The sequence below is a fragment of the Urocitellus parryii genome, chromosome 15 (assembly GCF_045843805.1).
Source record: "Urocitellus parryii isolate mUroPar1 chromosome 15, mUroPar1.hap1, whole genome shotgun sequence".
Taxonomy (NCBI): Eukaryota; Metazoa; Chordata; class Mammalia; order Rodentia; family Sciuridae; genus Urocitellus; species Urocitellus parryii.
The window spans coordinates 48,357,415-48,380,244 of record NC_135545.1 but is presented as its reverse complement, the minus strand read 5'-3'; the positions used below and the strand labels follow the sequence as shown (position 1 = coordinate 48,380,244).

The window sequence follows — 22,830 nt, the reverse complement described above, 5'->3', positions numbered from 1 at the left end:
TACTAGTTCATCCTTTCTAGGGTAGGTTTTTCCCTCCTTTTTTTTTTTTTTTTAAGAAAGAGAATTTTTTTAATATTTATTTTTCAGTTTTATTTTTATTTTTATGTGGTGCTGAGGATCGAACCCAGCACCCTGTGCATGCCAGGCAAGCGTGCTACTGCTTGAGCCACATCCCCAGCCCTCCCTCCTCTTTTATGACTTCTTCCTTCTACAAATTTGGTTTCTGAATTCTTTCTAAACTGCCCCCCTATCAATTTACAAACGATCTTTTTTCTTTCAGATTAATTTCTTTCAGAAAGTCAACTTCAAGTCACCTATGACAGCCCTACAAAAATCACTAGAATGAACTAAATACTAAACTCTTTCCAACACAATCCTTTTATCTTTCCCCCTGAAAATACTTTTTTTCCTCAGCACTGGGAGTTGACCTCGGCCTCATGCATGCTATACAAACGATCTACCACTGAGCTATATCCCAGTCCTTTTTAAACTTTGTTTTGAGACTGATTCTCACTCAGCTGGCCTTAAACATGTGATCCTCCTGACCAGCTTCTTGAGTCACTAGGATTACAGGTGTGCACCATTGTACCTTTCTTACTTCTTACCTTCATCTTCAACTGAACTTTTAATTCAGGTACCTACTCTGCCATGGAACAGAAACATTCATGATAGACTTTTTTTTTTTTTTTAACTTTCTCATCTAATACATTTGGCTCATAAAAGCCACTGCAATCAGCAACCATCTGATTGCAGTGGCCATAGTAAACTCCAAGCTCCAAATTCCTAGGAAAGGACAGTAAACAAGTTTCACATGCCAAGTCCATCAGTGTGTATGGACTGTAGGCACCAGGAGTACTGTGTTGAGGCAGATTCTAACTCCCCGTAGAGCTCCATAATAAAGAATGAAGTAAGTTTTAGCAATGTCTGCTTAAGCAGAACAAAAACAAAAATAAAAAAAACAGGACTGGTTTGGGTGCAGTTGCACATACCTGTTGGTTAAGGTATTCAAGGTCAGCATGGGCAACTTAGGGACACCCTGTTTCAAAATAAAATATAAAAGGGCTGGGAATGAAGCTCAGTGGTAGACTGCCCTGTGTTCAATCTCTAGTACTACAAAGAAACAAACAAAAAGAAACAAACAAAAACCCAACAAAGTAGGAATCAGTGGATCCTCCCTCTCCATGTTACCTGTTGGGGCCAGGGCTGGTATGACCAACAGTCATACCTTAGTCATAACCTTAGTCTATCTGTAGTCCAGTCATTGAAATCCCACTATATCTGAAGTGGGGAGGGAGTAGCTCTTTTCTTTTGAACTATACAGCAATTCAAAGGAGAATAAGATGGCAATGTAAGGGGATGGAGGGAAAAGGTGATTTCATTACAAGGAATTTCCAACCTGAGTCAAATTTTAGGTGATAAGATCTTGGGCTAGTTTTCTTTTCACCTCACAAACCCCTCTTTCCCATTTTCAGTTTAACTACTGTTGCACAAAATTAAAAAAAAAAAAAAAAAAAAAACCTAAGCAGAAGTATTTCTCCATTTTCTTCAAAGCTTATTTTAATAGCAGGGGATGATTTATCTTTCTGTTTATCTGATTTCCCCTCTTCCCATGATACCAAGTTTACAGGTCAGATGGGTAGGTTTGGGATCACCAATGATCCCCAAATCATTCTCAGAATGTAACCCTCTTGAATTCTTCCCACACAGAGATAGTACAGAATGGCCATAAGTCTGAAGAGGGCCTTCTAGGTTCTAGATGTCAACAGGTTCACTTGATTCATTTTCTGAAATTACACATTTACCAATTGTGTCTACTGTGAGAATACTCTGGAAGACTTTGAATAGCACAGTTCATAGAACTTTCTACAATGATGGAAATAAGTTCTTTATGTGTGCTGTCCAGTTATAGTACACACTATTTGTAGGCACTAAGCCCTAAAAATGCAGCTAGTGTACTTGGAAATGAAGTTTTAAATTTTCATTAACTTAATTAATTGAAATATAAATAACCATCTGTGGCTAGTGGCTACTGTATTGGACAGTGCAGTCCAGAACAAGAAGGAATATGAATCCAGCCTGCCTATAATGTGGAACACTCTAAATTTTTTTTATGTCACTTCCCTCTGCATATTCAGAGTTCAGAAGAAGAGTTAAGCCTTCTGTTGCTATAGAAACAGATCCCTGCCACAGCTGTGAGCCCCCAGAGGTACAATGCTGAAAGGTTTCCCTGCATGACTCAGGAACTGCTCTTCCTTTGGGAGTGGAGCACAAAATGATGCTGGATTCCAGCTTCCTGCCTCCCTGTTCCTAGTGCTTGTTTGCTCAACAGTATGATGCCCATGATAAGTCTTCATGCAATTTTTGAGCAGAAAAAGACCATTAACAGAAAGCAGCTAGATAAACCCTGCTTACCTTCCCAAAAAAGGAAAACAAGAAAAACACAAGCAAGGTGATTTGCTCATTTTTTTATACAATTAAAGGCAATAAGTAAACAGCCAACTAAATTATTCCAAGGAATTTAAAATGTTGTTGAATGAAATATAAAACTCGGTGCAGAGGTTAAAAGTATGTGAAGTAAGAATTAGTGCATTTAAAGGTATAGATAAGAAATTATCCAGAGTGCAGCATGAAGAATTGGGAAATATGAAAGTTTCAGAAACATAAAGCATACATCTAGTATTTCCAAAAGGAAAAATGAGAGGGGGGATAGTAGAGGATAGGAAAGGCAGCAGAATACAACAGACACTAGTATGGCAATATGTAAATCAATGGAAGTATAACTGATGTGATTCTGCAATTTGTATACGGGGTAAAAATGGGAGTTCATAACCCACTTGAATCAAAGTGTGAAATATGATATATCAAGAACTATGTAATGTTTTGAACAACCAACAATAAAAAAAATGAAAGAGAATAAAAAAAATAGTAAAATCTGAAGAGATAATTGGATGAGAATTTCTTAGATGCTTTGAAAGACATGAATCTCATATTCAAGGACAAATAGCAAGCAGGATATAGAAAAGTAAATCAAATCAGGAACACTGGACAGTAAATTTGCAGAACACCATGAACAAACAGAAGATAAGAAAGCAGCTAAAAGAATAAAAGTGATTAGCTCTAAGAGAAGCAGTCTGCCCAAATGCAACATTAGAAGCTAGAAGATAATGAAACAGAATAACATTGTCTAATTGCTGGGGGGAAAATAACTACAAATGCAGATTTTTATATCCAGTTAAATTATCCAACACTTATGACAAATAAAAACATGTTTAGGCAAGCAAAAAGAGTTTAGCACTAGTAAACTGAAAAACAAATTATAGCCTACCTCTAGCAATGGGAACACAGTTCAGGAGAAAGAAGTATGATGAAAGAAGTAGTAGGCAGAGGAAGGGGTAAGCAGGTGGATGAATCTAAACAAGCAGACATCATCGTTATCATATTAAGAATAGCAACAACTAATTCTAGGGTATGAAAACAAGTAGAATTATAATACAGAACCATAGCAATGTGAAAGACGAACTGTGGGTTCTTATTTGGGAAGAGAAGAGGTAATGATTTCACTTAAGTATGCAGGCCAAAAATTCAAGAGGAGCCTCTAGAAGAACTGAAAATTTCCAGATGGAGAGGAGTAGAAAAAGGCATGGATAGAAGCATGGGATAAAGAAAACTCAAAGTATCTAATAGAAGACAGGAAAGGAAGAAAGATGCAAACATCAAAACATATGGTGAATAGCACAAAGTAAGGTATTAAATAATGATATATTTGAAAAGATAGTAAATAATGATATATAGTACAATATTAAATATTAATTAGACATTAGAACCAGAGACTGAAAGTAAAGGGACAAGAAAAATTACATGAGGCAAATATTTACAAAAAGAGAGTCAGCATTGGGGCTGGGGTTGTGGCTCAGTGGTAGAGCATTTGCCTAGCATATGTGAGGCACTGGGTTTGAGTCTCAGCACCACATATAAATAAATAAAATAAAGGTCCATTGGCAACTGGAAAATATGAGAGAGAGAGAGAGAGAGAGAGAGAGAGAGAGAGAGAGAGAGAATATGAATACGTGTGTGCATTAATACCAGTCAAAATAGACCAAGGGAAAGAGCACTATTAGGGATAAATATGCTGTCTACAAAAACAATTCTCCAGGAAGATAGAAACAATTCTAAAAAACTATTCACTTAGGGGACCTTCAAATTACATGCAAAAAATTTTGAAAAAATTAGAGATGTTGACAAATTCACAGTTTAACTTAGGAATCATACTACAACAAAACACAGTTTAACTTAGGAATCGTACTACAACAAAAACACCAAAATTTAGTGATTTGAACAGCACGACTGATAAGCTTGATCTAAGGGCACACAGAATCAAAACTCCACCCAACATTTAGAATACAACCTTCTCAGATTCTTCAGAGGTACAGGGTTTGCCTAACACATATAACATGATGGCTTCAACCCCCAACAGCACAACAAAACAAAACACATACCTTTTCAAGACCAAATGAAACATTTATGAAAACTGGCTATGTAGCATGATGCCATAAATCAAATAATCAAAAACCAATCAATATCATACAGACTATTCTGCCATTATAATACAATTAAGGCCAACTTGAAAAACTAAAAACTTTTAAAAACACAATTGTAAATATTCATCAATCAAAGAAGAAATAATAAAAAAGAAACTAGAACATACCCAGGGCTTAATGACAGGGAGAATACTATAGATCATAATTCATGGGATCCTGACAAAGAAGTACTCAAAGGGAAATTCTAGCACTTTAAGTGCCTCTTTTAGAAAAGAAGACTGAAAATCAGTCAGCAAAGGGTTCAATCCCAGAACTCAGAAAAACAACAAAGCAAGGCCAAGGAAAGTAGAAGGAAAGATAAAATAAGCAATGAAACCGAGAAAAAAAGAAAATAAAAATCTAGTCCTTTGAAAAACAAATTAATAAAACAGACCTCTGGGGCAAGATTGATCAATCAATATATAGACAGACAGACAGACAGACACACACACACACACACACACACACACACACACACAACATTAGGAATGAAAATGGGAACATGATATAAAGACCGACAAAGAGGTGACTTGAAAAATATGCATTATAGAAACTGGCAGTAGCTCAGGGGTGGAGTGCTTGCCTAGCATTCATGAGGCCCTGGGTTCCATGCCCAGAACTACAAAAGAAAAAAGAAAACCTGAATAGACCAGTGACATTAAAACTTAAATCATTAAAGGGCTGGGGTTGTGACTCAGCAGTAGAGCACTCACGTAGCATATGCGAGGCCCTGGGTTCCATCCTCGGCACCACATAAAAATAAATAAAGATATTGTGTCCCACTACAATTAAAAAATAATATTTAAAAAACAAACAAACAAACAACAACAACAAAACCCTTAAATCATTAGATAAAAACCGACTCATTCAATAAAAAAAAAAGTCCTGGGCCCAAATAGTGTTACAGGAGGATTTACATACCTTCTACCAAGTCTTCAAAGTACAGATACTCCATTTTGCTCAATATCACTTTCTACCCTGCTGTGTCACCATGAGGCTAACAAGTCTGGACAAGGTTTCCCTGCCTCCTAAACTCTGTTAGGTTTAGCTAATAAGAAGCACCAGCAGGAGATTGGAGGACAAGATGACAGAGGGGTTGGGGTGTTTATTACCTGGCTCCCTCTGTGGCGGGGTTTGGCAGTGATGTCATTCTTCCATGTAAGTCCACAGTCCTGTGAGACACATTTCCCAGGGCTACAGTTCTTGTCAAGTTTGAAAACAGCTTCCTCCCTTGACCTTTAGTAGTCTAGGGGTGGTAAAAGCTTCCCACTATGGCCAGTCTCTGAGCCCCAGCACATCACAACCAAACAAAAACAAAGCCAAAAGTAAAAATCAGCAACACTGGGGGATTCACACTCAGGCAGTCTGGCATCAAGCCAGCAAACTTTAACCACTATCTACATTGCCTGTCCAGAGGAGAGTATCTGATTTCTCCCAGGAAGGGAAGTCTGGCTCAATTGAGCCAAAGTTCCAGAAGCCACTCTCATGCCATTCTAAAGCAAGACTTGATCTGAATCTTTCTGCCTACAGCTATCTGAGAAGACAGTCAATGGAAGCCGAGATGCCCCTCTTTCAACAGATTGTATCACAGCACAAACCTTGGGGAGCAGAGGCTAGTGGTGAAGCTACTTCATTTAGTTCATGTAAGGATACAGAACAACTTTGATTTAAGGAGATTTCAGTATTAGGTAGGCCTAGCCACCCTTTTGGACCCCATGTCACTTTTAAGATCATATAGTTCTCCCATTCCCAGGAACATACCAATGGAAATTTCTCAAACTTGAGAAGTTTCATTTATGAAGCCCTTAAACTGTCAGGCACAGTGGCAGATACTCGGGAGGCTAAGGCAGGAGGATCTTAAGGGTAAGGCCTGCCTCAGCAATTTAGCAAGACCCTGTCTCAAAATATAAAAAGGGGCTGGGCCTGTGGATCAGTGGTAGAGTGTCCCAGGCTCAATCCCCACTATTGCCTGCTTCCTCACCTCAAAACAAGAAATCTTAAAGACCTTAAGCTGCTTTGCAGAGTTAAGAATTTATGGATGTCAACTATTTGTTTTTCTGGTAACATCTGAGGACTCTAGGCGATATATATGCAATATTTATTTGTATAAATTCTGCAACTTTATACTTTTTTATTTTCCCCTAGTACTTAGGATGAACCAAGGGGTGCTTAACCACTGAGCTACATCCCCAGACCCTTTTATATTTTATTTTAAGACAGGGTCTCACTAAGTTGCCCAGGCTAGCCTTGAACTTGCGAGCCTTCTGCCTCAGCCTCTCAAGTGTGCATGTACCACTGCACCCGGCTTCTACAACTTTTCTGTAAGTCAAATTATTTCAAAATTTTAAAAATGTAAAAAAAAGTCTACATTTGTATCTGTAAATTCTCTCCCATCAGCTTCATGGGTAGATTCAATTTTATAATTGATAAATTGATAAATTCAACATAATTGAATAAATTACACTGAATAAATATTAATATCCAATAAATATTCTAAAGTTTTTTCTCTTCACGTAAGTTAACAAAGTTAATTCTAAAATTTATCTGGAAGTGTCAAATGCCAAAAATAAAAAAGCAGTTTTTGTTGTTTTTATTGTTGTCTGTATCATACAGAACTGTTTATTCGGCTATTTACAACACAAAGACACAGGGAAATGTTATTGTTTGTGCAATACAGCAGAGGAAAAAATGTGAAACTGCCCATTAGGGTGGGTTTGCCAGATGTCCTGTCATTAAGAGAGAATATCAACTATAAACTGAGCAGATCCTGGTACTTTGTACTTCATTTTATTGATCTTACCTGGATTCCCTTATTTGTCCCCTATGAAGTTTCATTTAACAAAAAGTTTCAAAAAAGAATCAAATAAGGTAAAAGAATTTGCCCTTTCAAACAGCAGAACCTATTATAAAACTATAGTAATTAAGAAAGTATTAGTACAAAGCTAGATTAACTAATGGAACAGAACAAAACACCCACAACAAATAAATCTAGAAAGAAACAACGAAAGATAGAAGTGGCTCTGCCAATCAGTATAAAAAGACTACTATGCCTCACAGATTGCTAGAAGAGCTGGCTATTCATACAAAGGCAGGAAAAAAAAACCTTCCCACATCTTAACCCCCCCAAAAAACCTCAATTTTCTAAGCAAGGTGTGGTATGCTGTAATCCCAGTGGCTTGGGAGGCTGAGGCAGGAGGAGTGCAAGTTCAATGCCAGCCTCAGCATTTTTATCAACTTAACAAGTTAGCAACTTAGCAAGACCCTGTCTCTAAAAAAAAAAAAAAAAAATAGCTGGGGAAGTGGCTCACTGGTTAAGGGCTTAATCCTCAGTACTAAAACACAAACAAACTTATCTCTCCAAGAATTAGAATTTAAACATGAAAGGCAAAACTCTAAAACTTTAGAAGAAAATATAGTATGATATCATTACGACCTCAGGGGGAAAATATTTAACATACAAAATGAACAAGCCATAATAGAAAACACTTAACTAGTCCACCATATTAAAATGAGTTAACCATTTGGAAATCACAAATAGAAATAAACCACAAACAAGAAGATATTTTTCCATTACATATGAAAACAAAGAATTACTCTTCAGAAACAAAACAAAAACACAAAATCATACAAACCTGAGAAAAGGAAGGACCACACAACATAAACATGGGTAAGAGACATGAATGAGCACGACACAGAAGATGAAACATGATTAAACATATAATATTAATAGACTAATTATGTAAAAACATATTTTATTAAAAACATAAATAAAAAGCACAATGATATACCATTCACTTCCACCAGAGCTTGCCCAAAATTAAGGTACAACAATATCAAATCTTGGCAAAATAAGGAAGCAAGGAAAACATGTTATTTTGGGAGTATAAATTGGTACAAGCACACTGACTATCTATTGGGCAATATTTAATTAAGAGCTGGGGAAGCTGGGCAAAGTGTCATATGTCTGTAATCCTAGTGACCCAGGAAGCTGAGGCAGGAGGATCACAAGTTCCAAGCTGTCCTCAGCAACTAGGTAAAACCTTGTCTCAAAAACTAAAAAGGTCTGGGAATGTAGCTCAGTGGTGGAGTTCTCCTAGGTTCGATTCCCACTACTGCAAACACACAAAAAACAACACCCTCCACTTTCAAGTATGTTAAAAAATAAAGAAAAACATTCTCAAAGCAACTGAAAACAACTTTAATCTCAATTGATAAGAGAATGGAACACTAGAATATTTGTGATAAATTCACATAACAGAGCATAGCAGCAAAAATCAATATGGTATAGAACTGTATAGGACTGGGATTGTGGTTCAGTGGTAAAGCATTTGCCCAGCATGTGTGAGGTTCTGGGTTCAATCCTTAGCACCACATATAAACAAACAAATAAAAGTGGAAAATCCATTGGCAACTAAAAAATATTTTTTAAATATTTATTTTTTAGTTATAGTTGGACACAATACCTTTATTTCACTTATTTATTTTTATGTGGTACTGAGGATCGAAACCAGGTCTCACACGTGCAAGGCGATTGCTCTACTGCTGAGCCACAACCCCAGCCCCTAAAAAATATTTAAAAAAAAAAATCAATGTAGTATAGCAATAAGTAAAGTGGATTTCTACATCTCAAATCTGTTTTGTGGTACATATAGATAAATAGATGTGGAAGGACAGAGTCATGATGATAGTTTACATAAAGCTTATGTAAAATTAAATGGGGGTGCTGTGGCTGTGGCTCAGTGATAAAGCACTTGCCTGGCATGGGTGAGGCACTGGGTTTGATCCTCAGCACCACATAAAAATAAAGCTACTGTGTCCACCTATAACTAAAAAAAAAATTATATTGGGCTGGGGATGTGGCTCAAGCGGTAGCGCGCTTGCCTGGCATGTGTGTGGCCTGGGTTCAATCCTCAGCACCATATACAAATAAAGATGTTGTGTCCGCCGAAAACTAAAAAATAAATATTAAAAAAAATTCTCTCTCTCTCTTAAAAAAATTATATTAAAAAAATTAAATGGGGCCAGGTGTGGTGGTGTACACCTGTAGTCCCAGCAGCTTGGGAGGCTGAGGCAGGAGGGTCACAAGTTCAAAGCCAGCTACAGCAAAAGCAAGGTGCTAAAGCAACTCAGTGAGACCCTGTCTCTAAATAAAATACAAAATAGGGCTGGGGCTAGGGCTCAGTGGTTGAATGTCCCCGAGTTCAATCACTGGTACAAAAAAATTTTTTTAAAAAATTAAATGGGTGGCTAGGGCTATAGCTCAGTCATAGCACTTTGTCTCAACTACAAAAAATTTTTTTAAATTAAATGGGTAAAAAAATACTATTTTGGACAAACACATGCATCAAAAATATGAACCTAGATAGTAGGATAAGCACTAGAGTCAGGGTGGCATTACTTTGAAGTGGTATGGAGAAAATGGAAGTAAGGCAGAGTATACCCAATTGTATCTGTCGTGTTTTAGTTACTAATCTGCTTGGTAGGTAAGTACATTATCTCCTTTGAACTCCTGAAATAGTCCATTTTGGGGAAAACATTCCAGGACACCAAAGAGTTCCTATTCAGAGTCACACACACCACCACTATCTAAGTTCCTAAAATGTGTACATAAAACCAAGATTGAAACAGCACAAACCCCAGTGACTTTTCCATTCAGCAGTCACGAGACTAAAACTTCCTAGAGTTCTTTATTAAAAGTGGACAGGAAAAGGAAGGGTTAGGCTCCAGGCTGTATCCCATGATAAGATACAGCCCACAGGCCCTCCATGAAACAGAGATAGGGAAGTAATTTCTACAATTTCTCTAAGTGTTCTGAACTCCTTGGGCAAAAGACACTTAGTAAAAATGCCATCACATAAGAGTTGAGCTTTCCTTACATAACCTAAGAAAAATTTTTCTACCCTAAACTTAGGCTTCTACTGCTTTTTCCTTGATGAAGAGATTGGTAAAGCCCACTGTGGAATATTCATCTATAATTCTACAGGCCTGGCACTCTCAGGGCCCAGATTTCTGCTCTCAGTGCCAGGGCTAAGCTTGTGCCCTTTTCTCTATCAGTTATTGCTGGCTCTTATGCATCCAACACTGACTTCCTGTTTCCCCTTCACTAAGCTCTGGGGACTTGGAACTGGTAGTAGGCTTTGAAGAAAAGTACAAAGCCAGGAAAACACAGGAGATAGCCATGATTTTCTGAATCTTAAAGGGTTCTAATAACCTTTCAGACCTTCCTGTGTCTGCAGCTTACATAAAATAATGGTTCAGAAATGAGAAGAACTGTAAATCAATGAAGTTGGCAACAGTTACCAGGTTGGCAGAAAGGTGTAGGGTATGTGATTTGGATATTGATATAATCCTGGCTTTTTTAACTCAATATCTCTGGAATTGTATTTCTTTTTCATCATCCCACAAGGAGGCTGACCAGGTGATACTTTTTCCTTTGGGTGCCATTCTGTGTACTTCAGAAATAAAATCTTAGGAGCAAAGTTTGTATGAATCCACTCTTTTTTTGTTGTTGTTAAGTTGTTGATGAACCTTTATTTTATTTATTTGTATGCAGAGCTTAGAATCAAACCTAGTCTCATGCATACTAGGCAAGCGCTCTACCACTGAGCCACAACCCTAGCCCTGAATTCACTCTTGTGTGGTGCCATGGTCAGTATACCAAGTGACATACTGTTACTTTGTAATATGGAACTAAGAGGCACAGATAGCAAAGGAAAGAAATTACTCATGACCTTTAAATTGGCATTACTAGGTCCATCGCATAACCCAGAGAGCTGATGTTCTGCCTGTAAATGGCTTCTGGCCCTCTGACCCAAGACCTCCGTTTCATGATCCTTTTACACTGCAATGGGGTTCTAATGAGCTGATTTTGAATGTTGAAGCTCCAATCTCTTTGTTCATGCTACTGCAGCCATTCACTGAGACAGGCTTCTCTTTTCTGTTATGCTGTCCTGCACTTTGAATTCAGGGCTTGGTGTCAGCATGGAAAGCACCAGAGTTCTGATATGGCAGCCTCTGGTTATATTCCACCAAGAGATGTATCATCCACAACCTACTCAAATCCCTCCCCCAACAGCTACCAAAAATTCCCCTGGTGAGAAATGCTATTATGAGAAGGGGTGGCTGCTTTGTGACTCACACTGTTTCATTAAAAAGATTTTTTTTTTCCAAACAAATTTCAGTAGAAGAATCCAAAGGTTTTCCAAAGCCACAGCAAAACAGAACAGCTCATAATACTATTTCTCAAAGGTCTGTCACTTCATGGGAGATTCCCATACATCAAAATACTGGAGACATTAGATTCATTTATCCTTTTGTGTTGCATTTGGCCTTTAGGTTTTAGAAAGGAGGGAGGAAATGAAGGGATTGAACATAGGCAACATGACTGGACTTGTCAGATATTAAGATGGAAAGCAGCTAGCTGGCAAGCCAGCCATCATTACAGGTCTTAAAGAATCACCCTATAGCTCTCCAGGGCAACTGGCTGCAGTGGTATGAATGTTTCAGCCACATCTGAACAGTTGAGAGAATCTAATAACCTATGGTGCACACAGGTATTTGAGGATGCTTATTATAGTAGTGAACAGTATTCTAAGAAAGTTTCTTAGAAAACTAACTTAAGTGGTATTATACCATTCAGAGTGTAAATTCAAATGGAATAAAACAATATTATAGGTTGGAATTCCAATCTAACAAATCCTCAAATACTTGCAGGATTCCCAGAGTCCTTACATAGGCAACACAATAAAAGAATCCTAACAGCCCTCTCTAAAGAAAGATACCTTCTCAGCAGGGAAAAAGTTCTATGATGGAAATAAACAAAAAAATCTTCAAGAGCTGAGAAATGTAGGCAACATGACCAAATTGGCTGGGGCCTAGGATTTTGGGTTCTTCTAGTTCTGTCCCAGATTGACTGAGTAACTTCAGATTTCTCCACCATGCTAACAAACTAACTTTGATTTTTAAAAAAAGTAATGTACAGTACAGTATAGAAATGATTGATTTCAGAAAAGTTTTAAATTTTTTTGGAGGGTACAGGGTTTCATGCATGTTCTACCACTGGCTCTATATCCAGTTCTTTTTATTTTGAGATAGGGTCTCATTAAGTTACCCAGGCCAGCCTCAAACTTTCGATTCTCCCGTCTCAGCCTCCCAAGTAGCTGGGCTTATAGGCATGCATTATCATGTCCCGCTCAGAACAACTCTTGTGAAGTACAACTTAACCATACTTTTTAGAAGGCTAAAGGTCTTACTAACAGGAAGGCTGGAGCCATGCCATGATAGATCTAGTTCTCCCAGACCAAGATGACCAAACACATGTGCCTAAATACAAGGTGAGACTTTCTCAGAAATCATCCTCCATAAATTAAGGCATCACCTATAGTCATGCTACTGGAGCCATTCACTATGACAGGCTCACCAGTCTGTTCTGTCCTGCAGAACCAGAGTCTCTTACATTGAGTCTTTTAAATTATTCATTCTGGGTAAAAAGCACACAAAAATATAACATAAATCTATTAATTATTCTGAGGGAATAACATTATAGTTACTAGTGTTGGCTATTATAAAAAAGGCTTTAACAAATTATTTTTTTTAAAAACAACAGAAGAAAAAAAATGATTAAAAAAATGGGCAAAGGACACGAACAGATATTTCTCCAGAGATGATATACTAATTAAAAGACAAAAATGATGCTCAACATCAATAATCATTATGGAAATGCAGATCAAAACTACCAGAGACTATATCACACCCATTAGGATGGCTATTATAAAAAATAAAAATAAAAAAACCAGAAGCTGAGCATGATGGTATATGCCTATAATCCCAGCAACTCAGGAGGCTGAGGCAGGAGGATCATAAATTCGAGGCCAGACAGACTAGGCAACTTAGGGAGACCCTGTCCCAAAATAAAATCAGAACTCCTGGGTTCTGATAAGATAAATACTGTATGATCCCACTTTCATGTGGTAGAGTTTTACTTAACTGTATACTTAAAAAATTGTTAAGATAAAAAAAAATTCTGTTACATGTATCTTTACCACAATAAAAAATAACTGAAGGAGGAGGAAGACTGGTATGGAATTGTTAATATTGTAGAATTCAGAGACCTATACTTAAAAGACCAAGAAAAGAGACTGGGGTTGTGGCTCAGTGGTAGAGCGCTCACTTAGCATATGCAAGTTGCTGGGTTCGATCCTCAGCACCACATAAAATAAATAAATAAATAAAAATAAAATAAAATACACATAAAAATAAATAAATAAAATAAAGATATTGTGTCCAACTACAACTAAAAAAAATATTAAAAAAACAAGACCAAGGAAAAATTTCCTTATGGGTATTTTGTGGCTTGGGATAAAATTTTACAAAGACACGTTTAAAATGTAGTGAATCATGCTTCGAGAAAACAGTGTTCAATGACCAGAAAGAAAAGGAGCTCTAGGGACGACAAAGATACTGAAGTCAAAGGATGAACATGAAGAGTTTGAAAAAGAATTCTTCTTTTGATATTCTCATTGAGAAGACAGAGATGTCTTATATGGGGACATATGAGGAATTTTTTATAGGCACTTGACTAGAGCCAGGAAGAAAAGATCACCTGTCCCAGTCCAGAAATAGGGCTTAGGGAAAAATGAATTGTATGACTGAAGAGTAGAAAAGAAATAAATCCTTGCGGCAGCCTCACAAATACCTGAATTTGTCTACTCAACAGATGAACTGATAAAGAAGTTAAAATCAACAAGCTGAATCAGACTCTTAAGCAAAGATTCTTGGAAAGAACAGTAATGTCAATCATCTCTATCATAAATATATGCATCCAACACCTACAATAGGTTCTAGCATATTGCAGGCACTCAATAAATATTAATGAAATAAATGAATGTCTTAGCTCAATAGATTTCTACACAGGCAGGAAAAAAAAAGTTTCATGTTTTGGGTCAGTGAGAGAAAAGGGAAAATAGGTATTCTACCCACTTTCAAGTCCAGATACATGCTAAGATCTTGACTTGTCTAGCTACCTGGCTGGTCTGTATGAGAGGACATAGTTCAGTAAGCCCTTGAGTAGCACAAGTAGTCAATGGCAGCTGGGCCTTGGTTTAAAAAAATCAGGGGGAAAGACAAACACAGAAGAAAAGGAGACATTGCCACAATTACCTCCTGCCTAGAGTAACTTCAATTCTCAATTTGGCAGACTGGCTTAGGCCTCTATATAGGAGAGACATGCTTAGTTCCATATAAAAGAAAAACCATCCAAAAAAAAAAAAAATCAAGAATGTGGGCTGGAGATGTTCACTCAGTGGTAGAGTGCTTGCCTAGCATGCTCAAGGCCCTGAGTTCAATCTCTAGTACCAAAACAGAGAGAGAGGGAGAGCGAGAATATGTTCTTACTGGTTGAAATCACCCCTTATGAGCTACAGGGAAAATTATTTGAATTTTGCTTCAGAAATACCTTACTAGTTTAGTAATATCAAAAGTGATGCTAATCAGGGGTGCACACATATAATCCCAGCAATTTAGGAGGCCGAATCAATAAGTTCCCAAATTTGAGGCCATCCTCAGAATTTAGAGAGACCCTATCACAAAATAAAAAATAAAAAGGACAAGGGATGTAGCTCAGTGGTTAAGCACCCCTGGGTTCAATCCCCATCACTAATAATAATAATAATAATAATAATAATAATAATAATAAAAGTATTCAGAATTTTTTCCTCTGGTTTGGAAGAGAAAAACCAAATCCATGATAGAGTTGAATTTCAGTTTTTGACTCAACTTTCAGAATCTTTGCTTCAAAATCAGTTTCTGGGATTTCTCCTCAGCTCTACTGAATTCTTGTCATCTGTGCTGATACTCAGTTCCTAGAGAACATTGAACACAGCAAAGTTTAAGAAACCTTGGGCACTACTCACAGAAATCAGGAGAGTTCTTGTTTGTATCTGTCTCCTTCTTGTTATAGATACAGAATGCACTATAAATTCTGATCACACCTCCCCTAACTTGGAGTTTATGAGGATCCAGTGAATTCTCTCTTCTTCTTGCCTCCCCACAGATGAAATATGTTCCCAAGACTAACAATGTGAGGCAGATCTCAAGGTAAAGAGTCCCCTCGGTCCAGAAACTATCCCAGCTGCTTTATTATTTGCTCCACACTTGAAGCTTGGTCTTCACCAACCCACCAGTCAACCCTTGTCTATTCAGGAAATCAAAGACAGGAACCCAACCACTGGATCAAAGATAAACCCGCGACCTTATCAGAACATACACTCAGAAGTGAAAATAGCTGGATCTCTGACAAGTCCCTTCTCATAATCAAGCTTATACTCAGAGTAAGATGCTAAGAACCATGGGCCATGGCAAAGCTTGGAAAAGAAACATCGAAATTTACATATCTGTCATTATATAAAGACTGTGGGTTCTGGATTTAGATTTGAGCTCCCTTTCAGGTTCTAATAATGCAACTTCAGTGACTCACTACTATTAAAAACACCACTACTTAGCCAGGGGTGGCAGTGCACATCTGTTATCCCAGCAGCTCAGGAGGCTGATGCAGGAGGATCACAGGTTCAAAGCTAGCCTCAGCAACATAGAGTCTGTAAGCAACCTAGTGAGACTCTGTCTCAAAATAAAAAATAAAAAAGGGCTGGGGATGTGGCTCAATCAATACATGCCCCTGATTCAATCCCTGGTACCAAAAAACAAAACAAAAACAAAAAAATCCCACTTAAGGGTTAGTAGGAGTAGGACTCATATGCAACATAAGTCATCATCACTTCCTTACAAAATTTTTTTCCATATTAATCTGAATTCTTGAGAGGTTTTGAAACTATCCCAAGTTTAGTTTAGTTTTACAATTGGATATACTAAAATTTCAGTGCCAAGATCGCCTGGGTTGAATATTACACTTGTAAAATATGAAGCATGTTCCTTCTATCAAAAGGAACTAGAACTCTTTCTTTGGTTAAGAGTGACCTGACTCAGAGCATTCCTTGTGACATATTTGGGGTGGGTCTTTGTCTAATGTCAAAAGGTACCCATCCTGTTAAACAAACTCTTTTTAAAGAATTGAACCACTGTTGCTTGCATCTCAAGAGGAATAGTAAATTATGACCCTAAAGAAGTTATTTTTGCCTCATGTAACTTTTTCTAATAGAAAATAAGTCCCCACTGTAACAACAAACTAAAAATTCTTACCCCCCCCCCAAAAAAAAACTTCATTAAGAATGGAACATTTATTTGCAGGCAGAGCAAGGGCTGCATCATGCTCTGTAGAGACCACAGGATACGTTTCCTTCTTTAGAATCCATGTAAAGGTCCATTACCTCTAGCATACCTATGGCGAGACACAAAGAGGATTTCTGATCCACTCCAATGGAGTTGGCAACTCTCCCTCATTATTTAAGAACAGAGAGAATTAAATCACTTGAGTACCTTAGTGTGGCAGCAAAACAGAACCCAGGAGGTACCCTGCTACCATGTTCAGAGATTATGACGTCACCTAATCTCAGACCCAATTGATAGGTTGATGACAATAGAGAACAGTCTGGATTTTTCTAAATGTGTATGTGTATACACATTCACTCTAAGAAGTCAGAGTGAAATCCTCAGCAAAGCCTTCCAACATGGTGGACCCTCCACATCTTCTCCCCACATCTGGAAACCCATTCCCTGAGATAAAAGTGGCTACTAATGAATGACCAGGGTAACACCCAGACAACCAAGAGTTGCAGCACCACCTTAGAGCAAAACTGACATGTGAATGGTGAAAGGAAGGGACCCTCACTGCTTCTCCAAGGCAGCTGTCCTCAGTGGCATTCACTGCAATGAAGAGCTACAATTTAGGTCAGACACTGGGTGGCACTAGCTTCCACTTGAGGACTACATTCCCACAGTTGTAAGCCTCTCTGCTCTTCAAGTTCTAGGAGATTAGAGAAGGCAGAAAACCTTAGAAGTGTCCCCACTAGAACACCACTACTTGCCATTTATATGTCCTTTGGCTTTTTGGTTTTTTCTTTCTTTTTTTCTTTTTTTGGTGATACTGAGAATTGAACCCAAGGGTACACTACCACTGAACTACACCCCCAGCCCTTTTATTTTTTATTTTGAGACTGGTGAAAGTTGTGAAGGCTGGCTTTAATTTTGTGATCTTCCTTGGGCTGGGGTTGTGGCTCAGAGGTAGAGCGCTCGCCCAGCATGCGTGGGGCACTGGGTTTGATCCTCAGCACCACATAAACAAATAAAGATATTGTGTCCACCCAAAAAACTAACAAATAAATATTAAAAAAAAAAACTTGTGATCTTCCTGCCTCAGCCTTCTAAATAGCTGGGATTACAGGTGTGTGCCACCATGACTGGCTCCTTTGGCTTTCATGTACTTTATTTCACAAGACCCTCCAGATGACTCTGCAAGATAAGCAGGACAGGCATCCACTCAATTTTACAGATGAAGAAGTGGTGACTCTGAGGCTAAATGACTCACCTGTCCAATGTCACAGGTCAGGCAGTTATAATTAGCAGTCCAACAGAAGTGAACCCAACCCTCACACTCACCAGACAAAGCAGATTCTAGGACACCACCCTGCTTCCTATGTTTATAGATGAGAGGCCGTAGAGTGAGGGTTAAGAGCCTAGGTTCTGGCACCACCAGATCTGCACTGCAGTCCTAGCTCTGCTATGAGCTATCTGACCCTGTGCAGATTCCTTAACCTCCCCTCACCTGTTTCCTCACCTGTAAATGGGGAAGGAGGGAATAGCCTTACCTCACAGTTATAGTGATGGCTAAATGAGATGATGGACATGACCACTCAAATTCATTCAATCAGTGAATACTTGTGCCAGGCAAAAGCTAAGTTACAGCAATGATCAAGAGACACAGTTCTGCTCTCATGAAGCTTAGAGTTTAAATACTACTAAAATGTGTTAAGAATTAAGGTAACAGTGAGTGACTGGAACACACACATGAAGGGCCAGTTTTTAACAGTGGTCCAAGGTGAAATTTCGGTTGAGCTCTGAAGGGTCCAAAAGTGGTCACCCATGTGAAAAGTAGAAGGAAAAGCATTCCCAGCTTAGGCAACATGTGTGAGGGTCACAGCATGGGGAGGCTAAGGTATCCAGAAGACAAACATGACTGCAGTATACCCTCTCATGGGATTTTGGGAACAACCTTTATAGGCTGCCACCAATGAGGATTGCCACATCTATTTTTAAATAACAAAGATGAGGCTAGAAAAAGGTGATATTCTTGTCCAAGGTCACAGCAACCCAAAGGAGCTGGGACTAGAAGCTCTTAGCATTCTACCTCCCAAATCAACAATGTCCATGGTTTTTACTTGTTTCACTAATCATTGCTTCCTGTGCCAGGAAGAGTCCCAAAGCACCTTGAAAAACACAAGCAGCAGTAATACAGAAGCAGTTTCCAGGCCTCTACTTGACTGTGCATGGAATCCCTGACTCTGAGCCTTACCATGCAAGACAGGAAGCTTCTCAGACTGACTCAAAGGCTCCAAAGTAGAAATGAGATTCTCTTCTTGCAGCAATGAACAAGAGAGAGAAGGGATGTCCCAGAAAATCCTGTGGTCTGTTCACAATAGGGACAGAATCATCAACGCACATGAGGGCTCATCTCATACCAAAAGGGTATTTAAGAACTTATAGAGGCATTTTGGGGTGAAATGCAGGGCGATGCTGGCTTAAGCAGGTGAGGCCAGGTATGCTCAATGTCTTGCAAAAGAACAGTATGGTCCTACATAGTAAAGAATGTACTGTCCAGAATATTAACAGCAGCCTCCCTTGCACACTTTAGAGACAGCCTCTCTTAAAAGATCAATATGCTCCAACTTTTCCTGTACCCCCACAGTTCACTGGCTCTCCCTATCCTCATCACAACTGAATTAAACAAAATTAAGATAAGGAGTGTGAAGTTTTGGAAGTCCAGTTGTAAGCTCATAACTCTAGCATGGAAGCTGGTAGTGAAATAAGGATAAAGAAATTTCTAGTAAGAGACAGACTTATGAAATGTTTCCAAAAAGAGAACTTTCTTCCTCATTCAAATAAGCTTTTGTAATACATTTGTTTTACTACACATGAAATTCTGTGGTTTTAGGACCTATTTACAGTGCTTTTCACTTGAAAACCAGAAATAAGTGACAATTCTTTAAAAAAAATTTAACTACAATCATTTCACAAATACAGTTGACTCTTTCAGGACTAAACTGCATAAGAAAGAATATTAATTTCAAGATGCCTAAAGCTGATCAAGTGACTGAAAGTGCCAAAGGCAGACCTGCCTTGCATCTCATTCCTGATAATTTCTGCAGGTCAGAGAAGCGCCAATGATATTGAGATCTGTTCTGGGATTAAAACACCATTTTTAACAGCAACTCAAAAGCTATTTCCAAGTGTTACCTAAATTACCCACTAGATCTCTCCAAAATTATTTCACAAATTAAAGCTCATGTAATTGACAAAGAAAGAAACATAGATCACTAACTTTGCAGGAAAGAGAAAGAGATCCCTAATTCCAAATAGCTACAACAGTGATCCAATAGATTAAATTCTCTATGAAGTAAGTACCCTAAGGACAGGAATCTTCCTCCTCCAAAATACCTCAATTTTCTCAACTAACCCAAAGGAGTCAGAATGTGTAACTTCTTCACTCACCTTGCCAATTAGCTCAGCAGCCCCACACCCCTCTTGACCAATTTTCTAGAAGCCTGACCTGGCTTTTTCAAGTAGCCAAGCAGACAGACCTGTTTTCCTCCAGAAGCACCTACCAGGCCTTGTCTGCCCTGCGGGCCAGAACCCGGGAAATCCCCCTCCAGCCTTTCAGTGGCCTGCCACCAGAAGTTCACAAATGAATTCATCCAGATTCTTTGAACCTTCCTCTTCCCAGGTCATGTGCTAACACCTGGGCAATAATACCCCACCTTGCCTGGCTCTGGGTCAAAAAAGATGCAGATTCACTGGAAGATTGAGCACTTCATACGGAGCAGAAGAAAAAGGAAAAAAGATGGTTGTGAAAGTCGTTTAGCCAAGCCTACTGCATGCAGCACTAGTGACCAGAGCCCTGGTCCTGCAAAGCCAGGGAAGGAGGCCTTCCACACAGCAGGCCACACCTGTCTATGCCAACTGCCTGCTCCATTTTAAACAGTTCAAACATATCACCAGTAGGGTGACAAAATTGGGCACCCCCCTCTACCAACATGGTTGAGAGCACTAATGCAAGCACCACTTGCCCCCAGTTTTAATTCTTTTCACATTCTTTGTTTAGGAGACACGGGTCAAATCTATCCCCCCCTCTAGCACAATGCTGCAGTGGCAGAAAGCAAGCACCAAGGCTGAACTGCTGTGAGCCAGACAAAACCTCTTCCCTGAGGATGGTGATGCCAACAAATGAGACGTCAATGGGCAGGTTCCACTTTGCCTTCCACAAGTGAACACACTCTGGGAGTCCAAACACGCCCGGCTCGGCAGCCTCACAGAAAGCCTCCTTTCCAGACGGGAGGTATCCCATTCATCCTCTGGTATGGAGAACCAAAGGAAAGGCGGACACATGCAGGAGTGCGCTCCATACCCAAACCTCAGCACGCGGGAGAAGGTTTGGGGTGCCCTGGCGCGCCCTCCCTGTACCCAACCCTCCAAGGCCTCTACCACCCGCGTACTCACCACTGTGCGAGCTGAACCACCTGGGTGCGATGTGCAGAGGTAGAGCATCCGCCAGCGAGGCTCGGGAGCCCAGGTACAGCATCCCGTCTCTATGGTGACCGCCGCCCGTCTCCTGGTAACCATTGCCGTGGGCATAGGTGGAGTCGGACGCGGACCCTCCGCCGCCGGGAGCTCTCTCGGAGTCGCCGGTCCCCCGGGAGGCGGGGGTGTAGAGGCCAAAGGGCACCCCCCCGGCCGTGCTGGGGTCCATGCCCATACCCGCCACCGAGCTGACCGAGCGGCTGCGCAACCCCATGGCCCCGCCGCCCGTCCGGTAGTGCCCAAAGTGGGGAGCCCCTCCCGGCGGGGGCACAGCGCTGTCATCGGTGGAGACCCCTGGGAAGGGGCCCCTGGAGCGGGCCGCCGTGCTCTGCTTGCCCCCCATGCTCGCCCGGGCCTCGGTGGGGCGGGAACCTGGAGGCCGAGACCCTCCCCCACTTCTCAGCAGCGGGGGGAGGGCTGGGCGAGCATAAAGGGGGAGGGAGTCAAAAAGGAGACCGGGAGGAAGAAAAGGAAAAAGCCAAAAAAACCAAAAAAGCAAAAAGCAGAAAAATCGCGGGGCGGAAGAGGCAGGCAGGCGTGGACCCCAAACTAAGAATTTAAAACGATCCAAGCCAAACGCATGTTTTCCCTCAAGGTCCAAAGAGGCGCAGTCCGGCGCGGGCTCCGCGCGCCACAGGCCGCCCCCGGGCTCCGAAAGCCAGGGGAGCCGCAGGGAAGGAGGGAGGGAGGCGGCGGGCGGGCGCAGGGAGGCGCCGGAGGAGGCCGCCCGCCCCACAGCAGCAGGCGGAGGAGGGCTGGGGGCGCAGGACGCGTCCCCCGCCTCAGGACGCGGCGACCATGGACGGCGGCCCGGACCCCTCCAGGCCTCGGGCGGGCTGCGGCGCTGGGCGGCCAGGCGGAGCTCGGGAAGCGGCGGTCGCGTCGCGTCGCGCTCTCGCCCTGGCCGCCGCCGGCCCCGCCAGCCGCGCCGCCCCGCTCGGTCCCGGGCAGCGCTCGCCGGCGCTCCTCGCCGCCGTGCAGACAATGGAGGGCGGCAGAGCGCAGGCGCGGCCCGCGCCCCCTCCCCCCCCCCGCCCGCCGTGTTAACCCCTTCGCCGCGCCCGCGTCGCCCGGGCCGCCGACGTCCGCGCGGTCCCCACCCACCCGCCGCCCGGGCCGGCCAGGGACCGCGTGGCCTGCGCCGCGGGGCGTCGGCGGCGGGAGCAGGTCGTGGTTCCGAAGCCAGCTCTCCAGGCGTCCCCGAGAGCGGCTGATTATTCCGGGGGAACCACGAGTGGAGGAGGGGCGGCCAGGGTTTTAGGCGATGGGAAGGAAACGCCGGGAAGAAAGAAAATTAGCCTGTACGCCTACCTGACTCCGAGGGTCGCGGGCCGAGCTCCCCTCCCGCACAAATCTGCCCCCACAGCACCCTCTGGTGGACGTGCCGTCCATTCTTTCGGAGGTTCTGATCCGAGGACCCCGACGTCAGGGCTTAGCATCTGTGCAAGAGAGTGAGCTGCAAGGTGCAAGAGTACCTGGGGCACTAGTGAATCGGGACCCAGGGGTGGCT

The 22,830-nt window shown here is 41.1% G+C and overlaps 1 protein-coding gene across 4 annotated transcripts in view; it reads right to left on the bottom strand.

Moving 5' to 3' along the window:
* Znrf1 (zinc and ring finger 1) overlaps positions 1-22,215 on the bottom strand; it is a 103,134-nt gene extending 80,919 nt beyond the window's left edge. For 3 of the 4 annotated variants that reach the window (XR_003301738.2, XM_077793084.1, XM_026399210.2), the window contains exon 1: positions 21,240-22,215. Coding sequence is in view for 3 of the 4 variants with exons in the window: in XM_077793084.1 (XP_077649210.1) it covers positions 21,240-21,663 (424 nt within the window). In the remaining variant the exon portion in view is untranslated. The remainder of the gene's footprint in view (positions 1-21,239) is intronic. The other variant, XM_026399209.2, reaches the window with a different exon arrangement.
* Positions 22,216-22,830: the final 615 nt, after the last annotated feature.